At 39.6% G+C, this 25,722-nt stretch overlaps 1 protein-coding gene across 4 annotated transcripts in view; it reads left to right on the top strand.

Annotated features, from left to right (window-relative positions):
* GNPTAB (N-acetylglucosamine-1-phosphate transferase subunits alpha and beta) overlaps nt 1-24,855 on the top strand; it is a 73,943-nt gene extending 49,088 nt beyond the window's left edge. For 3 of the 4 annotated variants that reach the window (XM_058741619.1, XM_058741617.1, XM_058741621.1), the window contains 14 exons: nt 605-766; nt 1,488-1,667; nt 1,890-2,060; nt 4,036-4,159; nt 5,719-5,922; nt 6,802-7,904; nt 10,380-10,579; nt 10,825-11,044; nt 11,939-12,052; nt 13,188-13,273; nt 13,520-13,618; nt 17,852-18,019; nt 21,004-21,094; nt 23,420-24,855. In XM_058741619.1, coding sequence (XP_058597602.1) covers nt 605-766; nt 1,488-1,667; nt 1,890-2,060; nt 4,036-4,159; nt 5,719-5,922; nt 6,802-7,904; nt 10,380-10,579; nt 10,825-11,044; nt 11,939-12,052; nt 13,188-13,273; nt 13,520-13,618; nt 17,852-18,019; nt 21,004-21,094; nt 23,420-23,497 — 3,000 coding nt within the window. In that variant the 3' untranslated portion in view covers nt 23,498-24,855. The remainder of the gene's footprint in view (nt 1-604; nt 767-1,487; nt 1,668-1,889; nt 2,061-4,035; nt 4,160-5,718; nt 5,923-6,801; nt 7,905-10,379; nt 10,580-10,824; nt 11,045-11,938; nt 12,053-13,187; nt 13,274-13,519; nt 13,619-17,851; nt 18,020-21,003; nt 21,095-23,419) is intronic. The other variant, XM_058741618.1, reaches the window with a different exon arrangement.
* Nucleotides 24,856-25,722: the final 867 nt, after the last annotated feature.

Raw genomic sequence — 25,722 nt, forward strand, 5'->3', positions numbered from 1 at the left:
TCCTGTCAAAGGTGCTCCTCTTAAATGTGGGGCACAGAAGCTGATTGGAGACCCTGCTAACAGGCGTGCTCTCTGCCAGTCTGGGCAGTTACTTTGCAGGTTTCTCCCAGTAGAAGCAGATTGGTAATATTCTAGAACAAAGGTCACAATTGGTGACCAGTTGTGTTTTGTTTGAGAGCATGACCATCAAAAACATTCGAGTCAGCATTGAAAAATGGGGAGATTTCTTACAACACTCGGGGATCCTGGTGTCTCAGGATCTGGCCGCATTTGTCAATGTTGAGCAGTGGCTGCAGCTTGTGGATGGCCCTGAAATGTCCCATTTCCCACAACTCCACCACTCACTCTGCTTTACATGCCTGGTCTCTTCCGTTCACTTGGGAAGTGTGTCTGGCCTGTTCAGGTCTTCTTTTGGTGATAATAGCCTTACTAGTTCATAATCTATATAAAGAGATACATTTAATCTTTAAATATATATACAATATGTTTAAGTATGCATCATACACTATGTATATATTTAAAGATTAAAGATCAAACTGGGATCAAACGTGTCTCTTCTTTGAGGTTGAGTTTTTCTACGCGTAACCCTTCTGTTATTTTACAGTTGCAATTGTATTCAGAGGCCAGTGTAGCACTTCTGAAACTGAATAACCCCAAAGACTTCCAAGAACTGAATAAGCAGACCAAGAAGAACATGACCATTGAGGGAAAAGAACTGACTATAAGTCCTGCATATTTATTGTGGGACCTGAGTGCCATCAGCCAGGTAAGGCATGAACCTGGATCAAGGGTTTAGATTGTTAAAGATTTGTAAGTCATTATATTAGAAGGAAGAGGATTTCCAGAGAGAGGAGTTGATTGGAACTTTTCTAATTTTCCAATCACTGCCATTGGTTAACATTAACCGAAGTGACCTAGAATCAGATCCGAGAAACTTCTCTCTTTAGAAAGTGCAAAAGAGGGCAACTGGGTAGCTCAGTTGGTTAAGTGTCCAACTCTTGATTTCAGCTCAGATCATGAGCTCATGGGTTTGTGAGATTGGGATTCTCTCTTTCTGTGCCCCCACTCATGCACACGCTTGCTAGCTCTCTTAGAATAAACAAACTTAAAAAAAATTAAAAAGTACAAAAAAAAGTTGGGTACGTATGTATGTATTTATTTATTTCTTTAGAGGTGGGGAGGGGCGGAGAGAGAGAGAATCCCAAGCAGGTTCCACACTCCTGGCGGAGCTTGATGTGTGGCTTGGTCCCATGACCTGAGCTGAAATTAAGAGTTTGATGCTTAACCAAATGAGCCACCCAGGCACCCTTGTGTTGTTGTTTTAAATATGCCAAGTGTTTCGCATTTTTTTGTAATGTTCAAATGTAGGGCTTGGTCTTTAAAAGTCTGCCAGAGCCTGAGAGCAGATTGGGCAGAGGGATAGCCAGGAGGAGAAGGTATGACTTAAGTGGTATTTTACATCTTCACGTGTGAAATGGTTTTCTCAGTCTAAGCAGGATGAAGATGTTTCTGCCAGCCGTTTTGAAGATAATGAAGAGCTGAGATACTCCCTGCGATCCATTGAGAGGCATGCTCCGTGGGTTCGGAATATTTTCATTGTCACCAATGGGCAGATTCCCTCTTGGCTGAACCTTGATAATCCTCGAGTGACAATAGTCACACACCAGGTCCATGACTTTCCATGTATCACAAGGCTGTGGTTTTTCTGTTGCTCACTGCACCTTTACCTATCCCTCATTTCATTCCCCGTACCCTCCTCCTCCCCACCTGCATCCCCTTCATTTTTCTTCTCATCTCCCTTCCTTCCTCCCATAACCAAAACCAAAACAAAACGATTCTTATCCACCCTCTTTTTCTCTTGCCTTTTTATGTTGTCATTTGCTTAAAAGGATGTTTTTCGAAATTTGAGCCACTTGCCTACCTTTAGTTCACCTGCTATTGAAAGCCACATTCATCGCATCGAAGGGCTGTCCCAGAAGTTTATTTATCTGAACGACGATGTCATGTTTGGGAAGGATGTGTGGCCAGATGATTTTTATAGTCACTCCAAAGGTCAGAAGGTGAGTGCCTAAGAGGAAGGGATGCCTAGCTTAGAAGTCACTTAGAAGTTATAAACAGTAGGTCAGGACATCATACTCGATGTCCTGTATTCAGTTTTGAGTGCTAAGCTCAGGAGAGTTAATAATTTGGGAGTACAAAAACTGTTCCTTAGTAGTTTTTTACTTTTCTGCCCTGTCAGACACCTAGAACCCACGTTCTAAATTATTCTATTACAATAACAGCAGAAAAAAGTAAAGTCACTATGAAATATGAAATCGTGGTTAGAACATCAGCAAAATGGCCAGGATAAAAGTGAGCTCACTTTTCTGCTTACAGCCATGGATAAAATTTCATTTAAGGCAGTGGTCTCACTCTGGCTTTGAGAGGCATGATGGGGAAGTGGCTTTGAGCACAGAGCCCGGAGCAACGGTTGAGGACCGTCCTGGGCCAGTGACTAGATGTGGGTTTCCTGTCTGCAAAGTGCGGAAGCTAGAAGTACCCCTGTGGCGCTGTTGGAGGGAATCAGTGATGAGTTGGAGACTTAGTCATAAGCTTTTACGTGCCAGAACCCTGCAGGTGGAAGTGCTAACTGCACAGAGCTACTTTCCTGTTGCTGTTTATGCTGCCCCAGAGTGCTCATCCTCTCCTCCCCTGTTCACTTGCCTCCTCTGTGTTTGTGGGACTGCCACGCTGAGCTGCGGCTCGGCAGTGGAGACGTACAGAATCAGGGCCTTGAACGGCGATTTCCGTGCCGGCAGGTATGCCCTGGTGCGAAGAGTGGGAGTTGAGGAGGCTGAAATCCGGGCCAGAGACTAATTCCCATCTGAACTGAAGTGAACTTTGAAGAACAAATAGGAATTAACTAGATGAAGAAAGACACTCCAAGTAGATGGAGCACGCAGAGGCATGGAGTGCATTTTTTAAAAAATTAATTTAATTTAAAAAGTAACCTTGTGGGGCGCCTGAGTGGCTCAGTCGGTTAAGTGTCCGATTTCAGCTCAGGTCATGATCTCACCACTCATGAGTTCGAGCCCCGTGTGGGGCTCTGTGCTGACGGCTTAGAGCCTGGAGCTTGCTTCTGATTCTGTGTTTTCCTCTCTCTCTGCCCCTCCCCTGCTCATGCTCTGTCTTTATCTCCCAAAAATAAATAAACATTGAAAAAAATTAAAAAAAAAATAATAAGGGCGCCTAGGTAGCTCAGTCAGTTAAGTGTCTGACTTCAGCCCGGGTCATGATCTCACAGTTTGTGAGTTCGAGCCCCGTGTCAGGCTCTGTGCTGACAGCTCAGGGCCTGGAGCCTGCTTCGGATTCTGTGTTGTCTTCTGTCTCTGCCCCTCCCATGCTCATGGTCTGTCTCTCTGTCTCTCAATAATAACATTAAAAAAAAAAAAAAAGTAACCTTGTACCTTGTCACTCATTTTGAAAGCAGGTGAGTTCACAACTCAGAACACTGTGCTGATAATGTATCACAGGACCTTATGCACAGATGTTAAGGATATTGAGAGTTCATCTGCTGCTTTTCTCAGCCTTGGGACAAGATTATACATAAACACATTTGGGAGTTAATGACAGTTGTTAACAGAAAAGCAGTAACTTGTATGATATACTTTCCACCTGCTTTGGCACGTTTTTTATTCACATTCAAGCCTGACATGTTGCTATTTTATTTCAAAATACATTGTAAGACCATGTGAAAAACTAACCCATGAATTGAGTCCTTGTCTGCTTTCCTTGAGTAATGGAAAAGAGTAAATGTACTTAGTAAGAATCATCAACAGAGCAGGAGGACTTTGCAAACTGTTGCAGGTACCTGCAGACTTAATGCAATATATGCCACATGGATGCAGACAGCCCAGGGAAAATTATAACCTTTTCTAGAGGCTCACTCAATTTCTTTTCTTTTTTTTCCTTTTCTTCTTCTTCTGTTTTTTAAAAGGAATCCTACTTTGAGATTGGAAAGTGTCAGAAACCATTTTCTTTCTGGCTTTGTCCTAGGTTTATTTGACATGGCCTGTGCCAAACTGTGCTGAGGGCTGTCCGGGTTCCTGGATCAAAGATGGCTATTGTGACAAGGCTTGTAATAATTCAGCCTGTGATTGGGATGGTGGTGACTGCTCCGGTAAGGGTGTGTTCACATGTAATTTGTTCATGTTTATGGACTTTTTTCATTCTTTTTTTTTTTTTTAACGTTTATTTTTGAGAGAGACATTGAGCAAATGAGAGTTGGGGTGGGCAGAGAGAGAGGGGATAGAGCATCCAAAGCGGGCTCCATGCTGACAGCAGCGAGCCTGACTCACGGCTTGAACCCACAAACTGCGAGATCATGACCTGAGCTGAAGTCAGATACTTAACCAACTGAGCCACCCAGGCACCTCTGAACGGTTTTTCATTCTTAGTCATTATTGAATATGTACAGTGACTTAAACATTCTGCTTGTATGAAAACAATCAGTAATCCATAGATTCTGGAGATAGTAGGGCTAGTGTCCCCATGTAGATCAGTTTTTTCATATTCTCCATTGTTGAGGGCATATTTCCATGCTGGCCCTGCACTTGAAAACGCCTTTTATTATTTAAAATACGAGAGTCAGGAATAGCCTTAATTATGTAAACTCAAGAGCAAGAATCATTCTGACTGGGTCTTGTAGGAGCTCACAGCTGGTGGCTTACAACAGCAGCTTGCTGTTAGTGAGTAACTAAAGAGAAATAAAGATCTTCTCTCTTCAGCATCCCCCTTACATGGTTATGTTTACACTTGTTGATAATAACGTGTTTTTACATTTGTTAATTGCCTTTCAGTTTATAAAGCATTCTCCATTATCCACTTGAATTTTTTAGTCACCTAAGGAAGAGAGAATATGTGCACAGGTATCATCCCCATATTCCACATGCGGAAACAGATTTGGAAACGTGTTGAGTATTAAAAAAAGCAAAGCTTGGGGCGCCTGGGTGGCGCAGTCGGTTAAGCGACCGACTTCAGCCAGGTCACGATCTCGCGGTCCGTGAGTTCGAGCCCCGCGTCAGGCTCTGGGCTGATGGCTCGGAGCCTGGAGCCTGTTTCCGATTCTGTGTCTCCCTCTCTCTGCCCCTCCCCCATTCATGCTCTGTCTCTCTCTGTCCCAAAAATAAATAAAAAACGTTGAAAAAAAATTTAAAAAAAAAAAAAAAAAAAAGCAAAGCTTTAAGTTGTAGTCTGGTCAGATCTATCCAATGCACTGAAAAATATAAGCAGCTGCAATAAGAGAATGCAGACATACCCGGTGGATCTGTGCAGTCCGGAGAACTCAGCCCCTAATAGAACTTTTTAACATTTGGTAGTGATATTGGCACCCATATTTGGACATGTTTTGGCAGTTCTAACAGTCTTCAATAACCTCTTCCTGTTTCCCTGCTCCTCCATACAACCTCCACACGCCCCCCCACACGCCCCTTGGAGCAAGTTTGTACTTCAGGGCTGCACAGCTAGTGAGTGCCAAGGCCTGGTCATCCCATGCCTAATCCTCTGGCAAGTGATGTCCCCTTTTTAGTTTGTTTTCTTCTTAAGGTACATGAAATCTGGGTGAACCTTTTCTGACTGAAATGTAGGCATTAATCTCAATAGCACTATTGAGAAAGAGAAACTGCCCTTTGTTCAAGATGATAAGCACAGCAGGATCCTGTTCTCTTCCTTCCTCTACAGGTAACAGTGGCGGGAGTCGCTACGTCGCAGGAGGCGGGGGTACTGGGAGTATTGGAATTGGACAGCCCTGGCAGTTTGGCGGAGGTCTAAACAGTGTTTCTTACTGTAATCAAGGATGTGCTAATTCCTGGCTTGCTGATAAGTTCTGTGACCAGGCTTGCAATGTCTTGTCCTGTGGGTTTGATGCTGGCGACTGTGGGCAAGGTATATTTATTGCTGTAAAAACATACTTAGAATAAGGGGATCAAAATCCTTGATGAGTAGAGGGGAGTTTGTATTGTTGTTATTTAAACTAATTACTCTCTATGTATTCTTCACCCATCCTTGCATTCAAACTAGCAGTAAGTGAAAAGTAAGAGATCTTTAAAAAATAGTAGATACTGGAGCTGCTGCTTTTCCTGCTATTGCACCAGTCTGGCTGATTTTGTACTAAGCAGATATACCTTTGTTGAAAATATATAGTAAAGGTTTAATTTAGAAATAATAAAAAGAGACCTTATAATGTACTAAATCCAATATAATGAATATTGGATCTTTTTTCTTTTAGTGTTTATTTTGAGAGAGAGTGAGAGAGAGAGGGAGAGAACAAGCAGGGTAGAGAGGCAGTGAGAGAGAGAGAGAGAGAGGGAGAGAGAGAATCCCAAGTAGGCTCCACCATCAGCACAGAGCCCGATGTGGGGCTCGGTCCCACAACCCTTGGATCATGACCTGAGCTGAAATCAAGAGTTGTATGCTCAACCAGCTGAGCCACCCACGTGCCCCTGGATCTTGCTGATAGCTTATCAGTGGGTCGTTTGGGCAGAATGTCATACTTTTTCAAATGGACACAAAGCTGAAAGTTCATCACTGAAATCTGCCATATCTCTATAGTAAGTTAGACCCTGCATTTCATGTTGATAACAGTGATTGCATCAGATAGTAAAATGAGCCCTATAACAGCAGCTCTTGTGTTAGAATGTTTGACTATTTTGAAGTCAATTTAAAGTCATTCTTAGAAAGTGAAAACTCAAACCCTCAGAATTAAAGGAAAAGGAGGGGAAAATGCCTCATTTTTTAAAGTCATGTTTGTGTTTTTTCCTCTAGATCATTTTCATGAATTGTATAAAGTAACACTTCTCCCAAACCAGACTCACTATGTTATTCCAAAAGGTGAATGCCTGCCTTATTTCAGCTTTGCAGAAATAGCCAAAAGAGGAATTGAAGGTGCCTATAGCGACAACCCAATAATTCGACATGCTTCCATTGCCAATAAGTGGAAAACCATCCACCTCATAATGCACAGTGGAATGAATGCAACCACAATACATTTTAATCTCACGTTTCAAAATACAAACGATGAAGAGTTCAAAATTCAGATAATAGTAGAGGTTGACACGAGAGAGGAACCCAAAGTGAATTCTACAATCCAGAAATCTTACCAAAATTTGGTTAGCCCCACAACACTTCTACCAGAGGCAGAAATCCTGTTTGAAGATATTCCTGAAGAGAAACGCTTTCCAAAGTTCAAGAGACATGATGACAACACAACAGGAAGATTCCAAGTGGAGATGAAAATTCCCCAAGTGAATATTTCACTCCTTCCGAAAGAGGCCCAGTTGAGTCTCAGTAACTTGGATTTGCAACTAGAACGTGGAGACATCACTGTGAAAGGGTACAACCTGTCCAAGTCAGCTTTGCTGAGATCATTTCTGAAGAACCTACCAGATGCTAAAATAAAAAGAAATCAAGCTATAATAACAGATGTAAGAAATGACAGTGTAGAGGCCCCGCTGGAAAAACAGGTTCACAAAAGCATCTTGCCATATAGCGTGGGAACATTTGAAAGATTACAGAAGTCAACTTTTCCAGCAGCAACAATAAAAGTGAATGGCCACTACCAGAGTCAGAATCCACCCCCAGACTTAGAAATGGAAGGCAAATTTAGATCTGAAATTCTGATCCAAGAAGTAAGAGGCGAAAGTGTGTCAAAAGAAAAACTCTCATCTCGAATTGTTCCACTGCAAGACCAGATGGCAAAAGAAAAAATCACAGGGAAAGAACAAGAGAAACACAGAATGGAGGAAAATGTGAACAATTATATCGATGTTAATGAAGTATTACCTGGCAGAAAACTGCAGCATCACGCAGACAGTTACCTGGGCTTTTTGCCATGGGAGAAAAAAAAATATTTCCAAGATCTTCTTGATGTAAGTTACATCCAGCCTAATTGCGTCCCATGCTCAGGAAGAAATAAATAACCTTGTGAGTAATAACTATAATAGGTGCCATTTATTTAGGACTTCCTGTGCCAACCATTGGACTAAATGTTTTTTTTTCTTTTACGTGGTTTAATATAATTGTCCCAATACCCTTAACATAAAAATACCTCATAAGGTTATCCACTGTCAGGATCCCCATGCTACAGTTTAGAGTGAAACAGCCTTAGAGTGAATGAGTTGGGAAGTTAGCCGGGGGCAGGCCCCGAGTAAGTAGTGGAACAGGGATGGCACCTTACCTTCACTTGGCAGGTTGTGATTTCAAAAAATGCTTTTGTGTATGTTGTGTGGGTCAGACCTAATATTTCTCCAATTTTACTGATGGAAAATACCCCAAGGTGCAGATATATTCATTAGCTTCCAGTGTGAGCCTAGCCTCGAAGTTTGAGTGCTCACCCTCCTATACCACGGCCTCCGCGGTGTCATGGTGTCATTTGTACATCTGCCAAGTGCTGGCACTGTGGTCACTGCTGGGGAATGCAAGACTATTAGAACACAGCTCATGGAGTCTCAGGGGGCAAGCTGGGAGGACAGATTCGTGTGTAAATAATTATAGCAAAGTGATAGGGGTCTCTTGAGGTAGGGGCAAGGAGTCCAAAGGGAAAAATTCCTTAACTCCACTGAGAGTATTGGGGAAGGCATCGTGAGGCAGTGCCCCATAAGCTGACCTTTTAAAGGTGTGTAGGAGTTGACCAAGAAAAACACTGTGGTCTAAGCTGGATCGTGAGCAGAGCACAGTCATGAGTAGATGTCCAGCTGGGAGAAAAAGAGGATGAAGAAGGGAACTTATTAATCTCATTGCCTTTGGAAAGTATTTGTTCCTGACACAGTAGTCATTTACTAATTGTTGAGTGAGGGACTGCGGAGTTCTTGCTTATGACGATTTCCTCACTTTTCTAAGCCCTTTTCTTTATTTTATGTTCTAAATGTTTATTTATTTTGAGAGAGTGAGCAAGTGGAGGAGGTGCAGAGAGCGGGAGAGAGAGAATCCCAAGCAGGCTCCACACCATGAGCACAGAGCCCAGTGTGGGGGCTTGAAAACATGAACCGTGAGATCATGACCTGAGCCGAAACCAAATCGGATGCTTAACTGACTGAGCCACCAGGCAACCCCTTTATTTTAAGTTACAAAAGTGTTGCAGGCTAGTGGTAAAAATTGCAAGCAATCCAAAAAATACACAATGAAAAAGGGAAAGATCTGCATCTTTCCTTCCTTAATCTCCCTACTTGAAATAATCACTATGAAAAGTTTCGTGGATACTTTTCTGGTATTTTTATATAGATATGCAAACATACAAACTATATAATACCTGTTTTGCAATGGTGAAATGACACTATTTAGATCTCTCTGCCATTGCCTGTTGATTTAGTGGTGAGCAAACCCATTTTTAATAGCTGTGTTTGTTTTGCAATTAACAAATAGGGTTGCAATACTCTTGTACACATATCTTACTCTGGAGGAAGTTTTTACTTCTGTGAGTAGAATTGCTGTGTTACAGTTAAATTTGACTGTGTCCTTCTGAAACCCTGTACCGCTTCATACTTCCACAGTGTATAGTACAAGAGTGCTTGTTTCTCCACAGGCCAGCCAAACAGCAGTTAATGTCAGTCTATGGTGTTTTGTTTTGTTTTACCAGTTTGAGAAGCAAAAATATTTCATCTTCATAAAGTGTGTTCATATATTTTGCAAATATTCTTTACCCATTCACTTAGTTCTGCCTCTTACTGGTTTTGACAGGGCTCTTTATGATTTATAATATTAACACTATTAAGATGGCAAAACAGTTTTTTAGTCCTTGTGTTCAGAACTCAAGTGCTGACTGCTTTGGTGTCATCAGTAGAAATAACTTGATATTGATCGAGTTATCAGGGGCACCTGGGTGGCTCAGTTGGTTAAGCAGCATCCAGCTCTTGACTTCAGCTTAGGTCATGATCTCATAGTTTGTGAATTTGTGCCCCACATTGGGCTCCATGCTGACAGTGTGGAGCCTGCTTGGGATTTTTTCTCTCTCTCGCCCTCTCTGTCTTCCCCTCCCCTGCTCGTGCTCTCTTTCTCTCCCAAAATAAATAAATAATCTTTTTTTTTTTAAACAAAGTGCTATCAAATTTGTTTTTAAATACATTTTCTAAATATTGCATTGAATTGGCTGTAAAATTTCATGCTTATCCTTGAAGAATACCCTATAGAACTGTATCATACAACAGTTGTTCACAAGCCAATAGTGGTGTTACTTTCACTGAAATCTAGTTTAGTTCTGCACTTAGGATCCTTAAAGTGACCTGTTAGTGCTCATTTCATTTGCCATTGTTAGTGGCTAGTTATATAACATAGTACCTTTATCTGTTAACAGAGTATACACTTGTGCACTAAACACAGCGCTGTGTTACATGGAATTCTCTTTTCAGGAAGAAGAGTCATTGAAGACACAGTTAGCATACTACACTGATAGCAGACACACTGGGAGGCAACTAAAAGATACATTTGCAGATTCCCTCCGATATGTAAATAAAATTCTTAACAGCAAGTTTGGATTCACATCTCGGAAAGTCCCTGCTCACATGCCTCACATGATTGACCGAATCGTTATGCAAGAACTTCAGGATATGTAAGTATTGATTGTTTGAGCTGCTTGCACATGCTCAGAGCTGCTTTAAGTCTGCTTAAAATGACACTTCGCTGTGCTACATGTATGGCTCTAATACTTGATGACTGATGTGTTGAAGGTTTACCTAAATAAGGAAAGAAAAAGATTCTAACTCCACAAAGGTTAGAATATATTTTAATGTAGATGAATGTCTATATATATTTTTTAAATGCCCAGAGCTCACTATATATGTTATGTTTGGGCAGGTTTCCTGAGGAATTTGACAAGACGTCATTTCACAAAGTGCGCCATTCTGAGGATATGCAGTTTGCCTTTTCGTATTTTTATTATCTCATGAGTGCAGTTCAGCCACTGAATATATCTCAAGTTTTTGATGAAGTTGATACAGACCAATCTGGTGTATTATCTGACAGAGAAATCCGAACACTGGCTACCAGAATTCATGACCTGCCTTTAAGTTTACAGGTGTTGTATTTTTTTCCCTAAACTTTCCCCTTTTCTCTTACATATTTCAGTACAATGCAGGTAAAAGTAATTCTCTTAATTATGTAATGAAGCTGTTCACAACTAGTCCATTTTTGGTGCCAGAATTAAACCAAATTTGAGGTTCATATTTTATGAGATTATGTTTCTGGCTTTATGCATTGCTGTTGTATTATCTGGAGAAGAGCCAGACTGTCCCTGCATATAAGATTGTTGTGACAAGTTCATTCAGGAGTTTCGGGTGTGGCCAACTGGAGTTGTGTCTCAGCCAGGCCTAGGTTGTTGCACAATCCCCAGTGTCACGGCATCCTCTAGTCCCAGGAGTGAGAGAGTCGCTAATGGAGAGTGCCAAAATGAATCTAATCACAGGACATCCCATCTGGGCACTCCACTGACCATCCTGTGTAAAATAGAGCCTCACAGTCCAAGATGTATTACTTCTAGATGAAGATGAAATATTTGTGTTTGTATTATCTCATTCTGTTTTTTCTAGGGTGTTTTTATTTCAAGAATCATCTAGTCAGACTCTCTTTGAAGATAGCAGTTAAATTTAAAAAAATTTTTTTAAGTTTATTTTTGAGAGAGAGAGAGAGGGAGAGGGAGGGAGGGAGGGAGGCAGGCATGAACGGGGGAGGGACACAGAGAGAGAGGGAGACACAGAATCCAAAGCAGGTTCCAGGCTCCAAGCTATCAGCCCAGAGCCCATGAACTGCGCATGACTTGAGCCGAAGTCAGCCACTTAACCAACTGAGCCACCCAGGTGCCCAGAAGATAGCATTTAAAGAAGTTTTGGAGACATTTACATAATTTTTATTTTTAAATCATAGTTATTACTTGTATTATACATAGATTTATCCTTTTATTTTGCTTTGTTAGGATTTAACAGGTCTGGAACACATGTTAATAAATTGCTCAAAAATGCTTCCTGCTAATATCACTCAGCTAAGCAGTATTCCACCAACTCAGGAAGCCTACTATGATCCCAATCTGGTAAGTGGCATGAGTTCCTTTATGTAAAACAGAAAATATACTTTAAACAGTAGAAGCAGGCTCTGTATTTATCTTTGGTAGAAAACAGTAGTCCAGATAATCCAGAATCGTTTATATCTTGCTTTTCTCCTGCCTAGTGGATGATAAACTAACGTTGAGATTGGTTGCTAATATTCTGTAACCAGACATCTGTTCACTAAGTATAGCAGGAGATAGCCAGTGAAAATACTTGAGAGAGTTTTGCTGGTGGCACATCCTGTGTTCACACTCATTCAGGACTTCCCCCCACCTGTACTTCTGTATCTTCACTGTCTGTCTTTCCTCCTCTAGTTTTCTTTCTAAAGCTTATAAACTTTGGGTTCTTAGTAAGACTTTACAGTTACCAAACCCCTGCACTTACACAGAATTTGCACATTTCTCAGGAATATGATTTACAGACAGAAAGCAGTTATTCTTGTGTTGTTACAGGCACAATTAAAGATTATTGAGAGATTTTAGTTCCCTTTTGAAATGCATATTTTCCTTTATTAATTAGCAAAGCATTTCAGTATTTGCCAGCTTTCTGGCATGAGATTTAGAATCAACAAATAAATATCCTTTGTATGTTAAGAATTAAGTAAAGTCTGTTAACGATTATAAGTTAGTCTTGAGGCTTATGCAAATAAACTGCTTGGAGCATGAGTACCAGTTATACTGGCAATATAAGTTAACATTACTCAAGTGAACTCTTAGCAAGATGTTGGCTTCATTACTGTAAGTAACTGATTACATGTAGGTTATTTCCTAATTAGACTTTAAGAATGACAGGTTAGCTTATGAGTATCATGTAGACCAGTTCATAACAGTTTGTTAAAAATTTTTCTTTCTGAAAAAAAAATTGTAACAATAACTTATGAGACTATTTTAACAGATAGTATATAGTAATGTGTGATTAAAAAAAAATTTACAAAAATAGGCTGTTAGCCTGCAGGCTATAGCATGCCAATTAGATATTTTTCAAATATTGGATTAAAATATTTGTCTTTATTACTGAGCCTTTGGTTCCCTCCTCCCCCCTTAAATTTTACACTGAGGTTAGTGCTTCACTTCCCTCACCCTGGTCTTGGCCTGATGCAATGTCTGTATTTTCTCATAGCCACCAGTCACTAAGAGTCTAGTAACCAACTGTAAACCAGTAACTGATAAAATCCACAAAGCATTTAAGGACAAAAACAAATATAGGTAAGTAGTACGTACATTTTCTCTGTTTAAGAATAATTGTAGGAGTCTGGTATTTTCATAATTTTACAATAGTTTATCTCTTAAGCCTTTTAAAATTTATGTGAAATTGTTTTCTTTAGTAATACCAAAAGGTTAAGTCATTCTCAGGATGTTGACTATTAAAGTTTTATAAACTACTTTTCTTATTGAAATTTTGTTTTTATTCCCATATAAATATTTAAACTCTTTAAATGTTTTGATAATTAGGTTTGAAATCATGGGAGAAGAAGAAATTGCTTTTAAAATGATTCGTACCAATGTTTCTCATGTGGTTGGCCAGTTGGATGATATAAGGAAAAACCCCAGGTACTTTTTTTTTTTTTAACCCATAAACTTTTTTGAGTACTTTTTTAAGTTCATAGCAGAGTTGAACAGAAAATAGAGAATTCCCGTAACTTTAAACAATTACCTTTAATTATGCAAACAAACAAGAGAAGGAAGTGGCTTGTTTTGTTTGGAGTAGATGGAAAGGTCTAATGGTGAAGTAGAGTTTGAGCTAGAGAAAGCAGTTGCGAGTTGAGATAGGGTTCCCCCAGGCACAGGGACTAGCATGGACTTCTAAGAGTTTGGTGACATAAGCTATTCAGTGAGGCCAAGCCGTGGGCTCCATTGTGGGGAGTGAGGCCAGACAGCTGGGACTCTTGTAGCCTTTCTAAAAAGGTGCTTCCAGAAAAGTTGTTTTGGCAGTTAGACTTTTTAATTCAAAGTAAAGTTCAGATTAGTTTCTGAGGAAAAAGAAATGTTCTCATAAATGTGAAAATGAATCCAGTAAACTTCAGTCATTCCTTGGGGATGAATAAATGTTCAGGTTTATATTAGCCTTGAAAATTTCCAGCCTGGGCACCCTAACATTTGCCTAAGATAGTTTGATAAAAATTGGTTAAAACCTGCATTTTTGTGTTTTGAACTTTAGTGGGAAGCATTTCATCAGGAAAAATTTCATCAGGAAAAAAAGGTCTTTTTTTCCAGGAAAATTGAGTATTTCTCACCTGAGTCTTTTAAAGTGCTTTTGTAAGTCTTTAGTTTCCTTATATGATGATTTTATTTATAAATGATCAGAAGATATAAAATTTCTAGACATTTTAAAGCCATGGTATTTTTTTCTGAAAATCTCATTCCTGGTTGTGGGTGGGGGCAGAAATGGGAATTTTAAGAAAAATGTAAACACCTTTAATGCTTATTTAGTATATTCAGTAATTTGGTACAATACTTCCTACAGAATAACAAGTATTTCCCAGAAGCCAAGCAAACAGTAAGCCATCATAATAATCACCCGGCTTGCAGCTCTCTATATTTGCTGTTCCCTCTGACTGGAATGCCCTGCCCTAAGTTTTAAAAATAACTTTAAAAACCAATTTCAATACTTGCTTTTTGCTTCTCCCATTTGTTGGTGTGCTCTCTCAGTCATTTAGTTATCTATAGCAATACCATGTGAGAATTTGTAGTTTTCAGTTGTACCTTATACTTTTATGTCTTTGTGCCAGTTTGAAAGTTTTTGGATGAGCAGTTCATAGACCTACATGGTACTTAAAGAGACAGGATTTTAACTAGAAAGACACATGGCAGTCCAGGCTTAGTGTCTCCTCTGCCCAGATACCTCCTGTGACCTTGAACAGTCTTACCATTTTTAACTCTTGATTTGCTTTGTTTTACTTTTATGGGTGCTCATTTATTTTTCTTTTAATGTTTATTTATATTTGATAGAACACAAGGGGGGAGGAGAAGAGAGAGAAGGAGACACAGACTCTGCAGCAGGCTCTAGGTTCTGAGCTGTCCACACAGAGCCCAGTGTGGGGCTCGAACCCACAGACCATGAGATCATGACCTGAGCTGGAGTCCGTTGCCCATCCGACTGAGCCACCCAGGTGCCCCTATGTGTGCTCATTTTTAAGTTAGGAGTGGAAAACCAGTATTCTGACTGAAAGTTTAAGGACACACTTGCACCATTAACAAGGAGTCTGGGCTAGGCTGAATCCAGGCTTTTTCTTCCAGCCTCCTCATCTCTGCTGCCCTCCTGTTTGTGTTGGCTTCATCTTCAGGCGGGAGATAGGGCAGCCACAGTAATTCTAGATGGCCCTGCAGATGGAGCCATGCTCTGAGGCAGAAAGGGACTGCCCCTTTTGTGCTGTCCCTCCACTTTTACTCCAGTCACTGTGAAGAGGAGGGATTCATGTAGAGTCAGGAGCTGCCTCGGGGGTGAAGTGGGCTTGCCTCCCTTTGAATCAGCTCATGGGGAGAGAAATACTGAACAAAATGCAAATTCTCTTTGGAAGAAAGGGGGTGGTGTTTGCTGGGCACCCAGCAGGGTCTGCTTTAGCTACTTGTATCCACCCCCACCCTTTGTCTCATGCACATGCCGCCTTCTTTCATTTTTCCCAACTTTCTGAAAAATTTTGAAGATACAGAAAAATTGAAAAAAAAAATAGTACAATAAGTCTCATAAATACTTAACCCAGATTTTAAAATTGTCAGCATTCTGTCATATTTGCTTGATCTCTTTTTATCTACACATACACAGACACACACAGGTTTTGTTTTTGTTACTGGATGGTTTTTTAACCATCTGAAAATTAGTTTCAGACATCCATATACTTTACTTCTCATTATTCTAGTACATATATTCTAAAGTGAAACCATTCTCCTTTATTTTTATTTTTTAAACATTTTTGAGAAAGAGCATGTGCGTGCATGGGGTAGGGACAAAGAGGGGTGGGAGAGAGAATCCCAAGCGGGCTCCACACTGTTAGAGCAGAGCTCGACGCAGGGCTCAAACTCACAAACTGAAATCATGACCTGAGTTGAAAACAAGAGTCAGACACTTAACCGATTGAGCCACCAGGAACCCTCAAACCATTCTCCTTTATACCAAAGACCATTAACATGTATCTGAGAACCTTAACGGTGACTAATACCACCTAATAGATCATCTATATTCAAATTTCCCTAGTTGCCTCCAAATGCCCTTTATAGCTATTTTTTTTTTTTTTTTTTTTTTTTTTTTTTTTTTTTTAATTTTTTTTTTTTTCTTTCAACGTTTTTTATTTATTTTTGGGACAGAGAGAGACATAGCATGAACGGGGGAGGGGCAGAGAGAGAGGGAGACACAGAATCGGAAACAGGCTCCAGGCTCTGAGCCATCAGCCCAGAGCCTGACGCGGGGCTCGAACTCACGGACCGCGAGATCGTGACCTGGCTGAAGTCGGACGCTTAACCGACTGCGCCACCCAGGCGCCCCTATAGCTATTTTTTTTTAAATGCAGGATATAATTAAATCAAGGCTCATGCATTGTTATTTTGTTAACCTGCCTTTTTAGTACTCCCTTAGTTTAAAGCAGTCCTCAAGTTTAGAGAGTAGATAGGATAATGAACTTTCACCCATCACTCATCTTCAATAAGAAGTGATTTATGGTTGTTCTTCTTTCATCTAAACACATCATTCCTTTACTACCACTTCCTGATTGTTTTTTTGTAAATCTCAGACACTGTATCATTTTATCTCCAGATTTATATATATATATTTCTCCAAATTATAACAACTCTTTAAAAATAACCAGAATATCATTATTTACTCCTTAATATGATAAACTAGTCAGTGCACACATTTCTCCAGTTGTCTTTTCTAAGCATTTATGTTTTTTAAGTTTATTGATTTGAAGTGGTATCAAGTAAATTCACTGCATTTAAATCTACAGGTTTTCCCTCAACCTCTCTTAGCCATATAATTTTTTGTGTGTATACGAAGAAACCCAGTTATATATTCTGTATTTTTCCTTACTTTGGATTTCTCTGATTGTGTCTCAGTTCTGTGTGTGTGTGTGTGGGTGTGTGTGTGGGTGGGTGTGTCTCAGTTCTTTAACATGTTCCTAGGTTTCTGTTTTTCCTATAAATTGGTAGTTGAATCTGAGAGCTTTATTAAAATTTGGTGGGGGTATTTTTGTTGTTACTTCTTTTTTTTATTTTAAAATGCACAAGTACTTCAAAACTGGCGTTATCCCTATTGTTTCAGTGGGTGACTTTGCCTTGAAGGGAACTTGAAACAAGTAGGGAACCATCTGTCATGTGCTTTTTGCTAGAACAGTAGTATCTTATTGGTTCGTTGGAGATATATTAAGAAGTCATCAAACTCACAGAATCTGTAGCTATAAGGTACCATATCTATGTCACTGTTCTTAGTAGTATAACTGTGGCAGTTTAGAGAACTTGCTTTCAGGTGCTTAACAGTTTTTTCCGTGGCTGCCAACAAAATGCTCTAGTCAGTAAACTACATTTATTAAACACTTAACTGGGGACATGCTAAACAGAAATCATTAAATTAATTTACTCCCAACAGCTAGAAGGCACTTTTAAGATTATCTTCCCTAGCTCTTCTTTGTTTTATAGGTGAGGAATATCCAAAGAAAATTTTATAGGATATTACGCTCCCAGAGAATCATATCAGTACAGCTTGGAACATGAGTTCATTTAAAATATATTTGGAATCTACATTTCTTGTTTTATTATGTCAAGATCATTCTTACCCCAGATCTCTATTATCTCTAGGAAGTTTGTTTGCCTGAATGACAACATTGACCACAATCATAAAGATGCCCAGACAGTGAAAGCTGTTCTCAGGGACTTCTATGAGTCCATGTTCCCCATACCATCCCAGTTTGAGCTGCCAAGGGAGTATCGAAACCGTTTCCTCCACATGCATGAGCTGCAGGAATGGTAAGGTCTCATGTTTACATATGGTGTGTGTGTATGTGTGTGTGTGTGTGTTTTAGAGAGATGAAATTTCTTTAATGTATTATTTGATCTATAATTACTTTGTAAAAATACACTTAAAAGTTTTTATTGAGCTTACTGGCCAAGCACATCTGCTGAGCCTCATTCTCTACCATAAGAATAGCTACCCTATTTCTTGAGTACCTGCTGTATGGGAGAACATAGTAACAGAAGCTGAGTGATTTGCTCAAGGTGAAGTACCTGAGAAGTGGTAAATCCAGTCTGATTTCCAACCCTCCAGTTCCACTGTAATCCAAAGCTATTTTATAAATGTTTCCTTCATGTCTTATTTTACTACTGTTTACCCCATGCAGGGCTAGGAATACATAGACAGAAGGAGTATGGTGCCAGGCTATGAGGCATTCACAGTCCCTTCAGGGAGACAGGCTGCAGGCAAACAGTTGTGATACCAAGTGCTGTGGCATGGTTCAGTGCTACTGGAGTTTGGATGAGGGAGTAGCTAATTCTGTTAGGGGAAGGTGACATTTGGACCTGGTTTTGAATTATGAAAAGGACATTTCCAGGTAGGAAAGCATGTTCCTGGTAGAAGAAATGGCATGTGCAAGGCACAGAGGTGTAAAATAGAGTGCTTTGGAGAGAAGGGAGAGATTGTGAAGGGCTGTATCTGAATTAGGCTTTTTTTCTTTAGAGAATGGGGCTCCCCAAAGAAATTTTTTTTAGATGTTTGTAGTGATCAGACTTCATGATTTGGAAAGATAACTAATAGTATGGGGTTGGACTGGTGAGGAAGTTCTTTGGAGTGAGGCAGTATGTCTAGAAACTGGAGGCAGGGATACAAGTACTAAGCATTTTAGTAGTTATGAAACAGTCAGTCAAGGTGTGAAGCAAGGACACACAGTTCAGGAAATAAGGAGAAAGCAGTAGACAGAATTGGGACAGATTGTAGAGAGAAAATTAGCAATATTGGCAACTAGAATACTTTGGTGTCTTGGAGTTGGGAAAGTGAGACAGCATGTCGATTGCTAATATTTATATATTTTTATTTTTGAAATGAGAAGTTATTACTAAATTGTGGGTCTTGTCTTCTAGGAATGGTTTCTCCTCATTTTATTTTCCTTTAGCTCAAACGAAAGAGATTTCTGGATGGTTTCCCCAAATCCAGTTTGTAACTTAATTTATCTTCAAGGGCCTAATTGAGTGAGAAAAGAGTGGGCTTAAGAGTAGTTTGAGAGGACTTTGATTTCTGTGCTATACAAATGAGATAAATCAGGTGTAGGACCTTTTTTCAGTTCCCTGATCTGGGGGCTTCATTTTCCTTATCCTGCTCCACTTCTGGATCATCTCTCACTGCTGAGCTCCAACACCACCCTACCTTCTAGAAACTTTACTTTTTCTCTTTCCTTTCATGACATCGTGCTCCTGTGTCCCCTATTACCTTTCTCTGGTTTCCTGAGAGGCTTTCTTCTTGTTCCTTGGGTACAGCACTTTCTGCACTGTACAGCAGTCTATAGGGTGCACTTGTCTCTCCTGGTAAACTGTGAGCCCACTTCAGGAGCAGAGATGGTGTCTTACTCTTTTTGAGTCCACAGTGCCTCTCTAGCACATGGTAGGTGCTTGGTGGATGTGAGTGACTGAGGAAACCTCTTTTAAGGTTCTCTGGTTGCTGGGACAATTCTTTAGTTGTGTTACAGTCTGTGATTTCTTGGCTCTTTAAATTACATATTGATTCTGAATAACACTGTAGACATTAACTGACTGCATTGGTTGTGATCCTATTAAGAGACATAGGAAATACAGGAGGAAAAACAGACGTACCATTATCAATACGGGACTTGAAGTAGAGACATCCACTGCCAAACTGTAAATGAGGTTCTGAACTCAGTGCAGAGGCCTAAATTTGGTAGTCATTAATACATCTTACAAGCCTATGTTAAAAGCATATGTTTAATCTTCATAATAAATTATTTCCAAATTACAGATGAGGAAACTGTGCTTTACTGCCTCTATCCCCAATATCCTATTTCCAAGTCCAGTTGCTTCTACTCTCAGATTGTCTCTTCTGTTGCTTCTTTCATTCTCACTGCCCTTCACTAGGTTTTCATACCCAGACTAATGTGACTGCCTGGCTGGTTACCTCTGGTCACCTGACATGCATCCTTCAGATGGCCACCTTTTTCACCCTGATTGTCTCTCTCACACACACAGACACACACCTGCCATTTCATATGCTTTCCCACTAGAGTATTATGTCCAAACCCCATTGCATGGTTTTCCAGAACACCTGCAGTTTATGCCCACCTGCCTTGCCGTGGCTTAGCTCTCTCCCTGATGCCCCCTAGGCCTGACTTCCTTCATTTTGCAGGACTCAGCTTGCTAATCTGACTCTGCTGATGCTCACAGCCTTACTCAGCTAAATGCTTTCCCTCTCTGCTTCAAGGCTTGAATGAAATGTCACCATCCCTGAGGTGCTTTCTTCATTATGCTGTTTTCCCCAAGACTTTGCTTTTGATAATACATTTTTGGGTCCATCTTGTGTGATGGCTGTTCATCTGCAGGTTAGTGACTCCCCAGGTCGGTAAACACTTTAGAGCATGGACTTCGTCTTGTTCATCCGTCTGTATCCACAGGAAGTATTGACTGAGTGACTATGAAGAAATGGATATGAATGAATAAATAAAAGTAAATGAAAGTGTGCTTTTGTTTAAATTCTAAATGCTAGAAGTAATTTTCTTTTGAAGTCCTCTTTTCTGCCTGGATAACTTTTACAATTCAGATATGTTTACCATGACATAATGAAAAATCTGAACTCGTGTTGGAAACGTACATTGTATTAACATTTTCAAATGCCTCCAGTGATTTTGTGTTTCAAGACTTTTTGGTAAACTAGCATATAACTAATACAGTGAAACTATGCACAGAAACCAAAGACTGTAAGACAAACATATTTGTTTTTTCTCTCTGAATAGGAGAGCATATCGAGACAAATTGAAGTTTTGGACTCATTGTGTACTAGCAACATTGATTATGTTTACTGTATTCTCATTTTTTGCCGAACAGGTAAGTGTTACATATTTTATGTGGGGATCAAACTGTTTTTTAATATGTGAATATTTGATTCTTTTAGTAAGTGACATTAATTCACAACAAGAAAATTTTAATTTCTTTTGGCATATAACTCAGGTGTCGATATGTCAAACATATTTCAAAATATTCAGGCAACAAACATAATAGCTTTTTATTCATTTACCTTCTGGATACACTACGAGTATTCTTTTTTACCTGGAACTCCGTAGATTAACTTGTAGACATCAAGCTAAAACAAAAAATCTCTAAGTATTTCTAACCAAAAAACCACCTAGAATCCTCATCTGATACTGATTTTGTATGGGCTTCCAATTTTTTTTCTTATAACCTTTCTAAAAGGTGACCACCACAGTGTCTTATCTTCAGGTCTCCCAGTGTTCTGTGGACAGTGCCCATTGTGCTTGTGTTTCTCTCAATTACATTTCCTTTGAATTGCTGGGAGTTCTCTCCATGCAGGCATGCACACAACTCCTTTAGGAGTATAAGGGAGGTTTGTGAGGTAAAAAGAAAGGGATCAAAGAATCCTTATTTGGTGTAGGCATGCAATGCTCTAAACAGAAAGGGCTGAAGAAGAAAGGGAACAGTGTCTGGGCTGACCTGACTTACTGGGGCATGCAAACCTCACCTCGGCCTTCATTTGAGGTGACTGTTGAGTGGAGATTTTCTAGCTGTCACTTATGGGAAACTTGCACTGAGTTTACATAAACTGAGAAGGAGGAAGAGGCTGAAGTATTGAGAACCTTAGAATAAGCAGTGCATGGGCCTTCTGCTCCAAATGGAAGGAAATGAGGAAATGGAGATTGGGCAGTTGAACAGGATTGCTATTTAATCTTCACCTGCATCCCAGTAAATCTTGTTCTTGATATTTGTTGCCATTATTCCTGGCGGGTAAAAATCTTAGAAAAAAATCTTCAAAAAAAATTGTTCCTGCTTTAGAACAGAGGTGCAATGAGGAACGTAGGAGTCAGCTGTGTGCTGGCCTGTGATGGGGAAGGAGAGGCATCTCGGCTCAAAGGAACAGCTCATGGCAGTGGGAAGGAGCAAGAGGGCCAGTCTGTCATCTGTGTCATTTATACCAGCAGAGAACAGGGAACTAGAGAGGAAGAGGGAGAAAAGGGAAGAATAAATCCTGTCTTGTCTCCTTGCTCTTTACCTACTTGAAGCAAATTCCTTAACCTCTACCACGCTCCCCAACAAACCAGCCAGTGCTGCTGCTTCCTCTGCCCCACAGTCCCAGCTCATCACTCAAACCGTGGTGGCCTGTGCTTGGGCAAAGCCCTGCTTCTACCTTGAGATGGAGGGGTAGACAGTATGATCCCAAATTGAAACCATAAAGAATCCATTTGTTTTTCTCACTGACACTTGGTTATGATGGGGGTCAGGTTTTTTATTTCAGATGTATCATGGATAAATTTTTTTTTTAATTTTTTTAAATGTTTATTTCTGAGACAGAGCATGAGTGGGGGAGGGGCAGAGAGAGAGGGAGACACAGAATCCGAAGCAGGCTCTAGGCTCTGAGCTGTCAGCACAGAGCCCGACGCGGGGCTCGAACTCACAAACCTGAGATCATGACCTGAGCCAAAGTTGGTCGCTCAACCAACTGAGCCACCCAGGCACCCCGGATAAATGGTTTCTATAAGTATTTATCCAAGTTCTAAGCCAGTAATTTACAAACTAGCGTTTTGTGTTAAAACCCATTTCAAACTCAACCAACTGAGCCACCCAGGCACCCTGGATAAATGGTTTCTATAAGTATTTATCCAAGTTCTAAGCCAATAATTTACAAAGTAGCGTTTTGTGTTAAAACCCATTTCATAAATTAGGTATTACCTATATTTTCAAATGATATTGCTATGTTTAAGGGGAAAGTGATAGGATTTTAATACACGGTTTTAAAAAATAATTGACATATTTAGTCATTTTCAGATCAAGAGGCAGTGTTTTAATAAGCTACACAGGTTTCTAGAAAGACTTGACAAACAGGTATCTTGAAAATAAATGTGCTTGGTAATCACTATGTAAAAATTTGTGGTTATAGGTCTTTTAAATAGTGGAGCTGGGCCAAAATAATTTTAATCCTTGTAGGTTTAAATATTTTGTGGGCACATATCTAGGCATATTGACTCTATAACAAAACTAGTAGTTGGTTTTATTTTGGGGAGGAATGATGGAGACTTGTTTTTTGTTTTTTGTTTTTTTTTTTAATGTAGAAGACTGGAAATGATTAAGGTCATATGACTATCAGAATTTAACGTGTGTCGACATGGAGAAAATTTATTTTCTGTCTTTATTATCTAGTTAATTGCACTAAAGCGGAAGGTATTTCCGAGAAGGAGGATACAGAAAGAAGCTAGTCTCGATCGAATCAGGGTATAGAAGATCTTCATTTGAAAATCATCTACCTCAGCATTCACTGAGCATTTTAAAACTCGGCATCACAGAGATGTCTTTGTGACATCAGCCAGCTTGGCCTGAAGAAGGAAAAGCATCCAGTACAATACTTGTTTTGTGGTGTGAATATAGCCTACTGACCAGTAATTGTTTAACCAAGACATGGAAAACTTGTGTGTTGAGCAGCTCTGGACTGGTTTTACTTTAAAGCATTTGCTCCTGGACCCGTCATTCTTTTACTGAAAAGGCTCACTGACAAGAGACAGCTGCTAAGTTCCCATAGCAACCATTGCCAATTAACTTTCACATGAGAAGCCTTGGCTAGCTTGGGAGCCATTGCTAAGAGAACCCAGTCTTTGCATTCCAAAGCCTTTTGCTGTGGTTTTACATTTTTGGTTTTTTTTTGTTTTTCCCATTTCCTATTTTTAAAATAAGTAGCTACTAAGTTAACTAGTTACCCTTGCTTCCGAAAATAATGAATTGGGATATCTAAACACATTTTTATAAATGTTATTTAAATAATGCAACAATACCACCTCCTACTGGCAATACCTAAATTATGGATTTTATTAACATTTAAGACTGTAAGTGGTCAACTACTGAGGAGATCAATGACTGACATCTGAAGTACTTTGTGCTTGTTTACTTCAGCCCCTAAGAATGTGATTTCATGTGGAGGCCTAATTACAAAGGGCTAGAGTTAAGTAGCAGAGCTACCTTTCAGATGTAATTATGTTGTGGAAATGTACATATTCAAACAGAAGTGCCTCATTTTAGAAATGAGTAATGCTGATGGTACTGGCACATTACAGTGGTGTCTTTTTTAATACTCAGTATAGTTCTAGTAGCTATCTCTTTCAGCTGGTTTCATATAATGCAGGGGTCAGCAAACTTTCTGTAACAAGCCACATAGTAAATATCTGCAGGCCATATGTATCTCTGTTGCATATTCTTCTTTATTGTTTAGGTGTTTGTTTTTTTTAACCTTTAAAAATGTCAAAACCGTGTTTAGCTTGCAGCTGTACAAAAACAGGCCACCAGCTGAATTTGGCCCACAGGCCATTGTTTGCTGACCACTGGGATAGAGAACTAGTATTTTTATGTATGAGTAAGCCCTGATGTTCAGCTCTATTTTATTTATATCATTATATGGTGGATTTCTGGAGACCAGATTCCGTAAGTCCTTTTTGAACTCTAACAGGTATTTTAGATCATGATCTCAACAGTATTCTTTCAAAATGGCACACATATTTTGTAAAAAAAACTTGTAAATACAGTGTTTGTGCTACAAGAGTTATGTATTTCAAAATGTGAAATCTCATAGAAACTTACATTTTGTCTGATGCTTTGATTTTTAAATCTTTGAGGAATGAGTTTATTGTTATCCAGAGTCCATAATCACTTGAGTGCTTGTACAGTGTATCAGTGTCTACTGAACACTACTGATAATAAATGGAAAGTAGTGTAGGAAGGTAGTACTATAACATACTGGAGAATGTCCTTTTATAGGGGGAAAATAAGTTCTAAATGGGATTTATTATACAGTAAAAATTTAGGATGTATCTGGGTATTCTAAGCATGAATTTATTATAGAAAAATTATAGAGAAATGAATGGGTGTACTGGAGATTCTGTAGTTAAATGAATAGTCCATATCTAATTAAGAACATAACAGATAATGTGATAGAAAACAGAATCCTAGAATATTCATAGAACCATTCATCTAAATGGTTCTGTAGAATTATCAGAGTGGAGGAACCTCAGAAGCTGATGAGTTTCAAAAATTTTAAAGCCCCAGAACCATTAATTCAAATGAAATCCTACCGAAGACTAGTGTGTAATATAGAAGGAAAGCTCCTCATCCTGCTTGACCCCAAGCTGATGCCTCCAAACTCTCAGCCTTGATAGGAAAAATTTTCAAAATGACTCCCTGGACTACCCGTTGCATTTTATCATCAAGGACACCAGAGTTAGGAAGATTATGTGATTTTTCTAAGATCTCACAGTCAGAAGTATATGTAGTCAGACTTCTGGGATTTGATGGACATGGTTTGCTACAATGCAGCTTTCTCCTAAAATGTGGGAGGCAGTACCTGGTGTTTACCTCAGAGACTTATGGTGATGATTAAAATAAATGGCAGATGTAGTATACCCAGCACAGTGCCTGGGAAATGACTCCTGCCTGGTAATGTCAGTGGTGATGATGGCAGG

Source organism: Neofelis nebulosa, chromosome 8 (assembly GCF_028018385.1).
Source record: "Neofelis nebulosa isolate mNeoNeb1 chromosome 8, mNeoNeb1.pri, whole genome shotgun sequence".
Classification (NCBI taxonomy): Eukaryota; Metazoa; Chordata; class Mammalia; order Carnivora; family Felidae; genus Neofelis; species Neofelis nebulosa.